The 13725-nt window shown below is 51.0% G+C and overlaps 3 protein-coding genes across 3 annotated transcripts; 2 read left to right on the plus strand and 1 right to left on the minus strand.

The window, feature by feature from the left end:
* Positions 1-1105: 1105 nt before the first annotated feature.
* LOC307066859 (interferon lambda-4-like) lies at positions 1106-2535 on the plus strand (the record flags this gene model as incomplete). The annotated part of the gene is made up of 5 exons (XM_079724084.1): positions 1106-1273; positions 1701-1772; positions 1860-2003; positions 2235-2309; positions 2437-2535. 5 exons carry the CDS (start codon positions 1106-1108, stop codon positions 2533-2535), a joined length of 558 nt encoding a protein of 185 aa, XP_079580210.1.
* A 2782-nt stretch (positions 2536-5317) lies between these two features.
* Positions 5318-7464, plus strand: LOC307066861 (interferon lambda-3-like; the record flags this gene model as incomplete). The annotated part of the gene is made up of 7 exons (XM_079724085.1): positions 5318-5332; positions 5420-5501; positions 6075-6319; positions 6595-6672; positions 6942-7085; positions 7194-7277; positions 7366-7464. The coding sequence occupies 7 exons, from the start codon at positions 5318-5320 to the stop codon at positions 7462-7464; spliced, it is 747 nt and encodes a 248-aa protein (XP_079580211.1).
* Positions 7465-11065: 3601 nt separating this feature from the next.
* LEUTX (leucine twenty homeobox) lies at positions 11066-11650 on the minus strand (the record flags this gene model as incomplete). Its single annotated transcript, XM_079724086.1, has 1 exon — positions 11066-11650. The coding sequence occupies one exon, from the start codon at positions 11648-11650 to the stop codon at positions 11066-11068; it is 585 nt and encodes a 194-aa protein (XP_079580212.1).
* Positions 11651-13725: the final 2075 nt, after the last annotated feature.

The raw sequence follows: 13725 nt of genomic DNA on the forward strand, positions 1-13725 counted from the left end.
TATGCATGTCTCTATTTTTCCAGCTTTATCCAATGACCTTGGCTTGCTAATTTTATCAGGAAAAGTAATAGATTTTATTTTTAAAGCAAAACAAAGAGACTGATTGAGACACATGGAGACAGAGAGACACTGGCCTGAATGTTTGCTAGAAAAAGGAATGATAGACAGATGGAGTTATCGACAGAGACAAAAACAGGACCAGAGAGACAGAGACAAAAGAGGAGGCAAACAGAGAGAGAAGAAAGAGAAACAGAATGAAATGAGGACAGAAATGGAGAGAGAGAAGGAGGCACTGAATCAGATATTTAGGGGTAGTTGTGGCTTGGAGATCAAGCTTTGGAGCTGGATTGAGTGTAGGTTCAAATTCTGCCTCAATTACTGACTGGTGTCTTGGAAAAGTTCCTTCACTTTACTGTGCCTCGGTTATCCCATCTATAAATTGGACGTGGAACAATTCTTGCACTGTCATTTTTTGAGCATTAAATGAGACATGTACGTATCAGTTACTTAGAACAGGGCCCAGTAACACTAAGCACTGTATAACGGCTGGCTGTTATTATACAACAGAGATAAGGACACCCAGGGTGATGAAAAGAAAGCGAGAGGATACAGGAAGGGACAGAGACCAGAACTGGTGGCAGAGAGCAGGGGTAGAGTCATCGCTGGCACTGGCCCACAGGTGGGTAAAGTCCTCAAACCCCTGCCTGCAACCCTCTGGGCTAATCAATGGCCAGCAATGACGTTGGGAAAGCTTACCCTGCACAGGGAAGCCCGGTTGCTCACCATTCTCAGCTGGGCACTTAAAAGCCACCATGGAGGGTGCAGGCACCGCTGTCCCAGGTGGACACCACTCTGGACACCACCCAGAGGACAGTGGAAGGCAGGCCCTGCTGCAGCACCAGGCACCAGAGACACATTGTAGGTGAGGAGTGAGAGGAGAGAGGCTGAGGGTAGGAGGGGGCCCATCCTGTCTCTTCCCCTGCGTGTGTCCACAGCCCACGCTCTGAGCATCAGTCCCTCTGCAAGTCTAACCACAGGCAGGGGCTTGGACTCGGGGCCTTCTCCTTGAGCTCGCTGACGTCCGTCGCGTCCCGCAGGAGCAGAGATGGGGCCGAGTGGCGCAGCTGCGGTGGCCGTGGGGCTGTGGGTCTTGGTGACGGTGGGCGTGGCGGCGGACCCCGAAGTGGTGGAACCTCCGCGCCGCCTCCTCTCACACTACCGCTCCCTGGACCCCCGGGCGCTGCTGGCCATCAAGGCACTGAGGGACCGCTATGTGAGTGATGCTCAGACGCCCCCGCCCCCTGGACCCCGGGCCCGCTGGGCTCGGAGACACCAGTCTTTGTCCCGAGGGGCCCTCGCGTCCTAGCGTCCAGCAGGCACATCTCAGATTTCAGGGTCCAGAATTGTGACCACGACATCTTCCCGGAGGCCCCGGTGGTCAGCTCATGCAAGGCCTTGGTGCGGGTCACAGAGGGGCGCCCCCTCCAGGCGGACTCGGCTCCACATCGGGGCGCGGGCTCCGCATGGAGAGCGCGGGTACCTTTCAGCCCCGCTCAGCCATCGGAGCGCTGCCTGGTTCGGGACACGATAAGCACAACCGTCCGGGCCAGTCCCGAACCACGTCCAGGGATCTCCGACGTCCCAGCGCTTCAGGGGCCCTTGCCAGGAGACTCCGCGTCACCCCAGCCCTTGCCCCGCAGGAAGAAGAGACGCTGAGCTGGAGGCCGCGCAACTGCTCGTTCCGCCGGAGGAGGGACCCTCCGCGGCCTTCCGTGAGGCCCGAGGCCGGCGGGCGGGGTGGGGGTGGGGGAGCGCGGGCTGGCGCGCGGCCCCGTCTAACTCCCGCCGGGTCCCCGCAGTCCCGTGCGCTGCTCCACCAGGTGGCCCGCGGCCTCGCCGACGCCCAAGACGTGCTGAGCAGCCTGCCGAGCCCCGAGCTGTTCCCCGGCGTCTTACCGACCCTGGAACTGCTGGCGGCCGCGGGGCGGGACGTGGCGGCCTGCGTGAGTGCGCCGCGCCCTGGCCCCGCACCCCTCCCGGCTCGCTCTGCGCCCCTGGTCTCAAGGCCAGGCCCCCCGACTGCGAATCTGTCCCATGAGGCCAGAAACGGGCGCAGACACGATTCACGTCCTCTCGATGTCCCCAAATCCGGGCTTTGGTCTGCGGCTGGAGGGGGAGGAGGAGGGGAGGGTCGGTTCCCCGCCGCCTTCATTAACCTCCTGTTCTCCCTCCAGCTCGAGCTGGTCCGGCCAGGCTCCCGGAGGAAGTCCATGCGGCGTCCCCGGAGGCGTCCCCAAACTCGCACAGCTGTGAGTGGAGCAGGCGGGAAAGCGGCTAGACGGGAGCCCGGCTTGGAGCCGTGAGGGTCTGGAGGGGGGTCTCTCGGGGAAGGAGATCCCTGGCTCAGCCCCGCTCCGCCTCCTTCCCGGGCTGCAGGGCTCGCCTCGGTGCCACGAAGCCACCGTCATCTTCAATCTCCTGCGCCTGCTCGCGTGGGACCTGCGGCTGGTGGCGCACTCGGGTCCTTGTCTGTGATCCCGCCGCGGCTCCGCCTGGGACCCGAAGCTCTGGGGGCGCCTGGTTGCGGACGCTGCCCTCCTCCGTGGCGCCCTCGGACCAGGCGGGTCTCTCAGCCTGGACCCGCCGGCGCTGGTGCCAGAGGCGCCCTTTTCCCAAAGACCACAACGAGTTCCCCCGGAAGCAGCGATATTTCCGCGGGATGCGTTGCCCTAAGATCTTCCAGGGCCCGGGCTGGCAGGAAAAGACTGGAGTCCGTGTCCGCCTTGGTCGCTGACCACCACGTACCATGGACCAGTTTCTACTTCTGTGGTTACAGGAACAGCCCTGTCTCATGACAGTTCCCACCCCGTGCTTTGAACCTTCAGTGCCCGCTTTGCGATTCCATGAATATGTGACTCTTGGACCTCCCCGCTGGGGAGACCTCATTCCCAGAGGGACTGGGTAGTGATAAGGCCAAAGGACTACTTGTCCTCTGGATAAGTAGTTTTTTGAATTCCGTTCCTTAAGTGTGTTTTGTATTTATGAAGTTCCTGTGTGTATTTGCTGTTCTGTCTTCTGTTGTTAATTTATTGCCAATTATTAAATATTTTTGCATTTCTGCGGGTTGTTTATTCCGTGGTCATTTTGAGGGGGGCTGTTCAGCACAAAATGCTGAGACAGGGAAATCAGGTGAGCTGAGTTTCAGTTCTGCCCTGCCACTTAAGTGTTGCGTGTCTGGGCAAATTCCTTCTCTCTGAGCCTCAGTTTACTCATTTATGCCATGGCATTGTTACACTTCCCTTGCAGTGAGTACTATACATTGAAATAATGTTTCTGAAGCTTCCAGCTGAAGCCACAGAATGGCCTTAATAATTGGTCTCCACTAAATAATCACACACATAAATGCAGAACAATTGTACTTTGAAAATTTGTCTGCGTCTGTGGATGGGCAATCTTCGTGGCCAACTGCAAAGCCTGTTTCCCAAGGTCACACAGCTAGAGAGGGTCGGAGCCAGGTTTGAGCCCCAGAGTCTAGCTCCAGTTCCCATGCTCCTAACCACTCCCCTGAACTTCCTCTCTAAGAGAAACAGTATGCTGTTGAGGGATTTTGAGATAATTTGTCAATTTCCAGGATTCACAGTTGTTGCAATGTGTCCTCCCCTGATATAAGGCCGATGCAATTAATAGAAACTGACCAGAACACTGGTAGGTGACTTGGGCACATCCCTGCTGTTGCTTTTATTTTATTTTTTTTAATGTTTATTTATTTTGGCTGCTCTGGGTCTGAGTTGCGGCATGCAGGCAGGATCTAGTTCCCCTACCAGGGATCGAACCTGGGTCCCCTGCACAGAGTCTTACCCACTGGACCCCTAGGGAAGTCCACCTGCTCTTACAGGTGAACCTATCTGCAGGGCAGGAATAGAGACGTGGACCTAGAGAATGGACATGTGGACAGAGTGGGGGCAGGGGAGGGTGGGATGAAGTGGGAGGGTAAGACTGACATATATACACTATCATGCGTAAAATAGATAGCTAGTGGGAACATGCTATAAAGCACAGGAAGCTCAGCTCAGCCGGTGCTCTGTGACGACCTAGATGGGTGGGATGGGGGCGTGGGAAGGAGGTCCAGGACGGAGGGGATATAGGCATACATATAGCTGATTCACTTCATTGCACAGCAGAAACTAATACAACGTTGTAAAGCAATTATACTCTGATGAAAAAATTTCTAAGAAACGTTACATATCAGAGCTCAAAGACATTCCCAACTGAGGACTTGGGTCCACCCTCTCCCTGGAATTATGAATGAGGGAAAGAGGGGGTGGGAGTAATAGTCAAAAGGACTCCACACCTTCTGTTCGAGACGTCCATTACCTCCAAGTCAGGAGATGTAGCTACACTGGGGCTGTTGAGTGCAGTGGTTACTCTCTGGTGTCAGACAGAACTCAGTTAATATCCTGCCCTCACCACTTATTTGCTGTATGACCTTGGACAAGTCTCTTAACCCCTCTGAGTCCCTGCAGTTTCCTCTGTCTTTGAAATGTAGGCAAAGCACAGGATGTCCTTGGTGCTACCATGAGTATCCAGTAGCACACTGTGAGGGAATTCCCTGCCATTCGAGTGGTCAGGACGCTGCGCTTTCACTGCTGAGCACCCGGTTCAATCCCTGGTCGGGGAACTGAGATCCTGCAAGCGGCATGGCCAAAAACAACAACAACAACAACAAAGAAAACAAACCACATTGTGGCAGAGCCTCCGCGAACAGGGTGAGACATATACAGGCTCACAGAAGGAGGGGGTGTCTCTGTTTTCCTTTTTCACTGACTGTTCCCTTTTCCTGGAAGGCTCCCCCTCAGATCTCCACAGAGCTCCCTCCCTCACTTCCTTTAGGTCTTCCCTCAAATGTCATTTCATTACCTTATTTAATACAGACTTCCTCTCGCACTCTGTCTCGTCCCTGCTTCATTTCTTTCATTTTCCATGATCTGACTTTACCTAACATAATACATACCACATGCCTAATCCCCGTATCCCAGAGAGGTACTATCTGGTACCTCTCTCTAGTAAAAAGCCCCATGAAGGATTGTTTCGTGTCTTTTCTTTTTTCAATGCTCTCTTCCTGGCACCTTGAACAGGGTCTGACCCAAAGTGGGGGTGGGAGGGCAAATAGGTACTTGGTGATTCAAGGCGTTTTTCTCAACCCCACCTGATTTCCCTGAAGTATTGGTCACAGCTCAATTTCATAGCACATCCTCCTATTCCTGGGTCCTTCTGAGCCTGACAGAGAGCAGGTCGGTGCAGGCTCCAGACCTCCCCCATGAGGTCTCTGTGGGTACCAGGTGGGGAAGGGTGGGGAGCAGCTGGTGTCCTCTCTGAATTCACGAGGTTTTGCCTTTCTCACTCTCTCTCCCACCCGCAGCAGCAGTCCTGGACCTTCTGCCACCTCCTAAACAGCCTCCCTCTTGGAAGTTCCAGGTTCTTCATGGCAGCACCTCCGACAGGTGCCTTTTCCCTCTACTCCCTGTACTGGGGCCGCTGTCCCCTCCCACCCCAGTCCTAGATCAGCCTGGGCACCGGCGCAGGAGACCCGCCGTGTGGGGCTGAAGCTGCCCCAGCCCTGATTTTGACTTCCTTACTCACTTTCTCGGAGGTGAAATGGGACATGAATCGATGTCAGTTTCTTTTTCCCTCGGCGGCTCACATGGCTCACAGGCCCCGCCCTGCTCTGGGCTTTCCCAGCCCTCGCCTCACCTGGTGCCAGTGTCAGCCTCTAGCTGTGTTTTCACTTTTCCTACATCAGCTGGGATTGCCCAGCTGCACAGGCTAAAAGCTGCGCCATGGAGCTCAGGCAGGAATCACACCTCAGACGGAGCTGGAAGTTCAGAGACACGGACAGAGCAACGAGCTGAGAACCAGAAGAGGAGGCTGAAGTCAGAGACGCCAGACGAGACCGAGAGACCCCAGGCGGCGGCCTCAGAGAGGACACTTGATCCCCCATCTGCTGACAGAGACCAGAGCGCAGGAATGAAGCTGGGTCAGCCCCTACATCCTTGTCCGGGACCCTCACTCCCCAGAGCCCCCGCCCTCACCCCCTGACGCCCTCCCTCGCCTCATCTTGCTGTCCTTCCCTAACACAGACATGGCCCCCGGCTGCACGCTGGTGCTGATGCTGATGACCGTGGCGCCAAGCAGGACAGGGGCAGTTCCTGTGCCCTCACCCCTCGGGGCCCTCCCAGGTGCAAGGGGCTGCCACATGGCCCAGTTCAAGTCTCTGTCCCCACAAGAGCTGCAGGCCTTCAAGACGGCCAAGGATGCCTTTGTGAGTCTCCCCCGACCCCTCCTGCAGTGGGCGACCCTCCACCCCTCCCTCTGTGCGCTCCCGGGCTACCTGGGCTGAAGGTGGGCCTGCCCTCCCCGCACTGGGCTGACCTCCAACCTCCCCGCGGTGGGCGATCTCCTGTCCTCCTGCGGTGGACGTGCCTCTGCGGTCTTTTGGAAGCTAACCTCCCGTCCTGTTGCTGGCCCTCCTCCAGCCTCCCTGGGCTCCTCCCTCTGTCCCTCCCCCTGGGGGCTGACCTTGCCCTTGCTCTCTAGGAAGAGTCGCTCTTGCAGAAGGACTGGAACTGCAGCTCCCGCCTCTTCCCCAGGACCCGGGACCTGAGGCAGCTGCAGGTGAGTCGGGAGAGTCAGGCCCGCCTGCCCTCACCTGCCCGCCCGCTCCGGCTCTGCAGGTGGCCCCTCACCTCCTCCTTCCCTCACGTCCTTCTCTCCCTGCACCCCCCCACCCGGCCCCTGACCCCTTCCCCTCAGCCAGCCACATTGGCTCTCACCTGACCCCGACTTTCACCTTCCACTCTCCCTTCCTCTGTCCCCCTCACCTGTGCCTCCTCGCCTGTTCTCTCTCACGTGCAACTCTCACCTGTCTTCTGTCTCCTCCTCAGGTGTGGGAGCGCCCCGTGGCCTTGGAGGCGGAGCTGGCCCTGACACTGTATGTCCTGGAGGCCACGGCTAACTCACCCCTGGATCACATCCTGGACCAGCCCCTTCACATGCTGCACCACATCCACTCCAAGCTCCAGGCCTGTGTGAGCACTCGGGGCACCCGGGCCGTGTCTGGGCTCTGGCCACCTGTACGTCCCCCTCTGTCCCAGGCCCTGTCTCACACCCTCAACACCACCCTCCTCTGCCCACAGGTCCCAGCTCGGCCCACAGCAGGCCCCAGGCCCCGGGGCCGCCTCCAGCACTGGCTACACCGACTCCAGGAGGCCCCGAAGAAGGTGAGTGACCGGGGAGGGGAAACCGATGGCTGGGCTCAGCTGGGAGCCCAGACGTGGGAGCTACTGAGCCATCCCCCTCTGCCCCCAGGAGTCCTGGGACTGCCTTGAAGCCTCTGTCGTGTTCAACCTCTTCCGCCTCCTCACCCGGGACCTGAAATGTGTTGCCAGTGGAGACCAGTGTGTCTGACCCCAGAGACCCACCTGCAACTTGTCTCAGCATCTTTGATATTATTTATACATCAAAACCCCTTTTTTAAATTTATTGCCTCCTAATGACTATTTTTATATTTATGTGTGTGATTTCTCAAGCTCAGACCCCATAAAATGTTTATTTTTCTACTTTTTATAAAACCTGTACAAATAAACAATGAAGAAAAGATGCTCTTTGTGGTGTGGACTCTGTGTGTGTGTGTGTGTGTGTGTGTGTGTGTGTTGGTTTTTCTTTGCTGCTGTAACAAATTCTCACAAACTGAGCATCTCAACACAATACAGATTCATTATCTTACATTTCTGCAGGTCAGAAATCCGGGTGGGCTCAGCTAATTTCCCTGCTGTGGGTCTCACAAGGCTGATCAAAGTGTGGCTGGCTGGATTGTTTCAGAGGCTCTGTGCAGGATCCTCTCCCAAACTCATTTAAGTTGTTGGAAGAATTCTGTTCCTTGCGGTTGTCACACTGAGATCCTTTTTCCTTGCTGGCTGTGAGGGCCCATCCTTAGCTCTTTGCAACTTCTTTCTGGTCCCTGCACGTTGACCCTACATCCCAGAGTCAAATCCTTCTCATGCTTGGAATCCCTCTCATTTCTCCTTTTGCCACATTTCTCTTTTACCTCCAGCCTGAGAAAGTTCGCTGCTCTTAAGAACTCGTGTGTTTAGACTGGCTCCACTCAGGGAATCCAGGATAATCTCTCTCTTTTAGAGTCCATAAATCTTAATTACATCTGCAAAGTCCCTTTGGCATGTAACAGGGGATATTCATAGGTCTGAGATTGCGGGTTGGCATCTTTGGGGGCCATAATTCATCCTCCCACGGTATGTATGTGATGGTATGATGGCGTCATTAGATTGCATCCTGTTATAAGTAAAGTAATATTAACTCAAAGTGCCTTAATAATGAGAACATTTATTATTGTACAGGATGAGAAATCTCAAACAGCAGGGTCCATTTAAGCTGAGCTGTCCAGTATGGCTCCCAGATCACATGTAGCCACTGTGCACTTGAAAGGTAACTAGTACAAGCCGAGCTGTGCTCTAAGTATAAAATATCCTCCAGAATTTAATGACTTCTTATTTTTCTTATTTTTCTTTTTTCAGATGTTGCCTGCCAAAGTTTTCTCTTTGTAGTTAATAAGGATGTGGAGAGAGTTTGAGACCATGTAAATTCCTATTACTTCTCAAACTCTGACCCATTCATTTTAGCATCCATTGATCAAACTCCATTGATGGAGTTTGCCTTACAGTTACTATTATGACCATTACCAAATAGTGAGCCTCTAATGTCATCATTCTTTCTACATTTCTTAGTCGACATTCTACTCTTAGGAAGAGCTTTCCTCCCCTTCCTGATTCATGTATTTACCAATGGCTTTATATCAACATGGACTCATGAGTTATTATTTTATAATTGTAGTTCTTTACTATCATTTATCATGACGCTCAAGTTGTCCCAGATGAGGCCAATGGGAACCTTTTCAAGAGGGCTCATGTCCTTTTGATGTGTTCCCATCATTTGTTGAGCACCTCCTCGCTTTCTGGTATCAGATTCCCAGGCTCCTTTTGTAATTTTCCTGCCTCATCTCTGTAACTCTGGTCATTTCCCCAAGGAGTTCTCGTTCCTTTTAGTGGAGAACAGTATTTAGAAACCAACACCTGGGTGAACTGATTGCTACAAGGATATCATTGCTTCTACACTCTCTCAGTGGATAGAGCTAGGAAACAGATGTGTGTACATACAGAATTTTTATTTACTGTTTAAAAGATTTAAAATCATTAATAATTTTACATTGATTATATATTTAAATTATATTTTGGGTATAGTGGGTCAAATAAAGTATATTTTAAATTAATTTCATATATATTTTTTAACTTTTTAAGCATGGTTACTGAAAATTTTAAATGGTATGCATGGCTCACATAATATTTATACTGAATTGTGCCAGTTTAGAGAGCATGATGTCATAGTAGAGCCAGGGTTTTTCCATCTGGCTGCTCCTCCATCCTCAGTGTATCAGTACTGTCTCCCCTCATGGTCATAATGTGGCTGCCACAGCTCCAGCCATCACACAACCACATAATTGTCTATAAAGCTGGATGACAGAGACTCCAGCTAGCTGTCCCTATATCTGTTATCCCTTCTTCCTTTACCTAGTGGATTTAAGAGTGTTCTACTAAAGACAACATTTTCCAGCTTTCCCTGCACCTATGGCACTATGTTTTGGCCAATGCAAATGACTGAAAGCAATCTGAGCACCTTATGAGTTGGTCCTTTAAAGGAAATGGTAATGCCCTCCTCCTTTCCTGTCTCCACTCTTGCTGAATGACAGAAATGAGAGCAGCCATCTTATTTTGCCAATTTTCTAGGATATTTACAGTGGATATAGAATTCTGTGTTGACAGCTTTCTTTTTATTTCAGTACATTAAAGATTCAAGGGTAATTTATATACGGACTTAGGTCCTCTTTGTCTGGGGCTCCCTCCATATTAGGATTTCTCCTGTCAGTTTCCAACTACTCTTGCTGCCCTGAACTCTAGGGTCTGATACTTCAAGTCAATGACTGGTTTTCTGGGCTTCCCTGGTGGCGCAGTGGTTGAGAGTCCGCCTGCCGATGCAGGGGACACGGGTTTGTGCCCTGGTCCGGGAGGATCCCACATGCCGCAGAGCGGCCAAGCCTGTGAGCCATGGCCGCTGAGCCTGCGCGTCCAGAGCCTGTGCTCCGCAATGGGAGAGGCCACAACAGTCAGAGGCCCACGTACCGCAAAAAAAAAAAGACTGGTTTTCTGCTTGAGTTCAAGCTGTCCCTTGCCACATGAATGGAGGTGCGTCCTCAGAGGAAAAGCCATATGGACTTGATCTCACATAGTGTGTTCCATTCTTGTTTTTTTCCTTCAGCTTTAATGAGATATGATTGACACATAACTTCACATAAGTTTAAGGTATACTACATGTTGATTTTATACATTTATATGTGGCAAAATGATTACCACCATAGCATTAGCTAACACCTCCATCCATCCCATCACATAATTCTCATTCCTTTTTTGTGGGGAGAACATTTAAGATCCAGTCTCTTGCAACTTTCAAGTACATAATGTAGTGCTCTGATGAATTTTACACCTAGGTAACTGACATTTTAAGACGTGAGAGGAATTCCCTCTCCGTCTAGTGGTTAGGACTCAGCGCTTTCACAGCTGTGGGCCAGGTTCAGGGAAATAAGATCCTGCAAGCCATACAGAGTGGCCAAAAAAAAAAAAGACATGAAACCTTTACATCATCCTGTGCCTTTTTCAACTCAATTCTTTCTACGACATAGACAGTCACTAGTCTGCTTCTGGCTGCTGTATATTAGTTTTTCCTGCCTGCTCTACAAATTCGTGTAGTGGGAATTATACAGAATTATACACTATGTACTCTGTTGTGTGGGTTCTTTTTTCTTTCACTCAACATAATGGTCTTGAACTGCATCCATGTTGTGTATATCTTGTTTTTTCCTTTCACTGCTGAAAAGTATTCCCTTGTATGGGAATCATTACAAATCATATATGACTTTCTGTGTCTAGCTTCTCTAAGATCTTTATGGCAAAAAAGATCCAAAAGAATTAGAATTGAAGCTTGTGGAGAGAGCTTGGGATTCCAAAATGAGATAGAGGCAGTATATATTAGGGTCTTGGCAGTAGCCAAAATGGACCATTTTGTGGCCAAGAGAATGGTCTGTGACAGCCTTCAAATTGCGCCACCTGCTGAGTTGGAAGGAAGGTATTGGACGATCCATATAATCTAGAGATGCAGGGGAGGTACCATTAGGGGACCTGGGAGGTGTATCCATATTTCCCTTGGAAGAGCTGATCTTTCCTCCTGCCTCGGATAATTGCTGTTGAGCTTCTTGCTGTTCTGACTGAAAATCCTCGTATTTGGCTTTCTTGAGTTTCGCTCTACGATTCTTGAACCAAACCTGCAGGACTGTTGGATGTATGTCCATTTTTGAGGCCATTTCTCGCTGAAGGCTAGGGGTGGGGTATGGGTTTTTATTGAAAAGGAAGTTCAAATCTGCCAAATGTTTCTTCATGAACATAGTTCGTTTCCTTTTTGGATGCTTCTGGTACTTTGCTTTTGAAAGGTCGTCTGGATCTGACACCCTGAAATCTAGATGTGCTTCCATGCTGTGGTCTAGTAATAAGTGAAAAAATACATTCTTTATTTTATTTTTGGCCATGCCGCTCAGCTTGCAGGATCTTAGTTCCCCAACCAGGGATCGAATCCGTGCCCCCTGCAGTAGAGGGCACAGTCCCAACCACTTGACCACCAGGGAATTCCCAGTGTCTTCCATTCCTTAAAAGGCTGAATCCCCTCCATCTTCTGCCTGTGTCTGGTTTCTCTCCAGTGCCTTCAAATAGTTGGGTTTTTGTTTTGTTTTGTTTTGTTTTTGCAGTACGCGGGCCTCTCACTGTTGTGGCCTCTCCTGTTGCGGAGCACAGGCTCCGGACGCACAGTCTCAGTGGCCATGGCTCACGGGCCCAGCCGCTCCACGGCATGTGGGATCCTCCCGGACCAGGACACAAACCCGTGTCCCCTGCATCGGCAGGCGGACTCTCAACCACTGCGCCACCAGGGAAGGCCTGTTTTTTTTTTTAATATTTTGTTCAGAGTTGGCAATTGCTGTCTGTGGCGAAGTAAGACAGTACCCTCTCACCTGTCCATGTTGTGCCTTTCTCCTCCTCCTGTTCTCCCTCAGGTGAGTGATTTTTCACTTGGGGTCTCTCCCATGGTTGCAGTTGGATGTCAGCTAGGATTTGATTGATCTGAAGGCTTGACGGGGCTGGAGGCAGTTGATGGCTCACCCACAGGGCAGCTGTTGGTTGGGAGTTCAGCTGGGCATGCTGAGCAGAGCGCTTACAGGTGGCTTCTCTGCCACCATTGGCTGAACCTTGACCCACACACACTGGGTGCAAGAGGCATGGATTCTTTCCCAAGACCAGAACGAGTTCCCTGGATGCAGTGACATTTCCGTGGGATGCATGGCCAGAATATCTTTCCAGGTGGTCAGTAGAAGACTTGGTTCCTGGGTTGCTTTGGTCACTGACCCCCACATACCATGAACCAGTCTGACATAATTGCCTGGGTTCCTCTGACCATTACAGAGCTGGTCCTCTAATGTGAACCCCCAACACCTTTTGGGGATTTTATAAATCTGTCACTCTTGGACCTCCCCACCTGAGCAGGTCTCGTTCCCTGAGGGATTTGGGGATCACAGATGTCAAAGTTCCCAGTTATGATACTTTGGGTCCTGCTATTTATGTGTCCTCGTGTTTGCAAACCCTGTACCTCTGGTGTCAATCTTTTCTCCTGGTGTCAATTCATTTTCATTATCAAATGGTGTTGCACTTACTAGTGGGTGCAGCCATTTTGAGACAGTGTGAGTAGAGGAAGCCCAACTCTGAACTCAGACCTGAATTTGATACCCAGATGGAACATTTATCTGCCGAGTGACATTTAGTAACATACTTGCCTTTCCTGGCCTCTAGATTTCTTCATCTGAAAATAACTTAGGGATACCTCTCTTTGAAAGGTTCATTTATTCATCCATGCAGCCATTCAGTCATCCATTCATTATATACATGGACAGTATTTCCTAGCTGCCTGTTATTTGCCAGTATTGGGAATACAGAGCCACAGGCCCCTGTCCTCGGGGAGCTTCAGACTGGGGAGGGAGTTGGTCATTAAAATTTGAAGAACAGAAAGGAGGCCAGTGTGCTGCAGTCCAGAACTCCACGAAGAGGTGGTTAGGAGTGAAGTTAGACAGGTAGATAGGGACCAGGGCCTTGGACGTCTGTGAGATCCTTAAGCACTTGGATTTTTCTGGAAGATACATAGGCAGTCACTGCAGAGTTTTAAGCAAAGAAGCAACTACTCCAGTTTATGTTTCTAAAAGTTCAGGCCTCATAAGAGGAGAGCATCCAGGAATGCCTAAGAGTAGAGGAGGGAGTTTGGGTGTGAGATGATGGTGACATGTATTCACGTAGACAGGTTCTTCTATAAATTAGAAACAATATACGTAAAGCAATTAGCATCTCACCTGGTGGATAGAAGTATCTCAAGTATGATAAAGGAGACAGTATGGTTGTAGTGGTTAAAAATGCAAGCTCTGAGGTCACAGAGATCTTAGAATCCCAACTTCTGCTCGCTTAGTTACTGCATGACATTAGGCAAGTCAGTTAAATTTTTAGTTTCCAATCA

Source organism: Hyperoodon ampullatus (genome assembly GCF_949752795.1).
Source record: "Hyperoodon ampullatus genome assembly, chromosome: 18".
NCBI classification, from domain to species: domain Eukaryota; kingdom Metazoa; phylum Chordata; class Mammalia; order Artiodactyla; family Ziphiidae; genus Hyperoodon; species Hyperoodon ampullatus.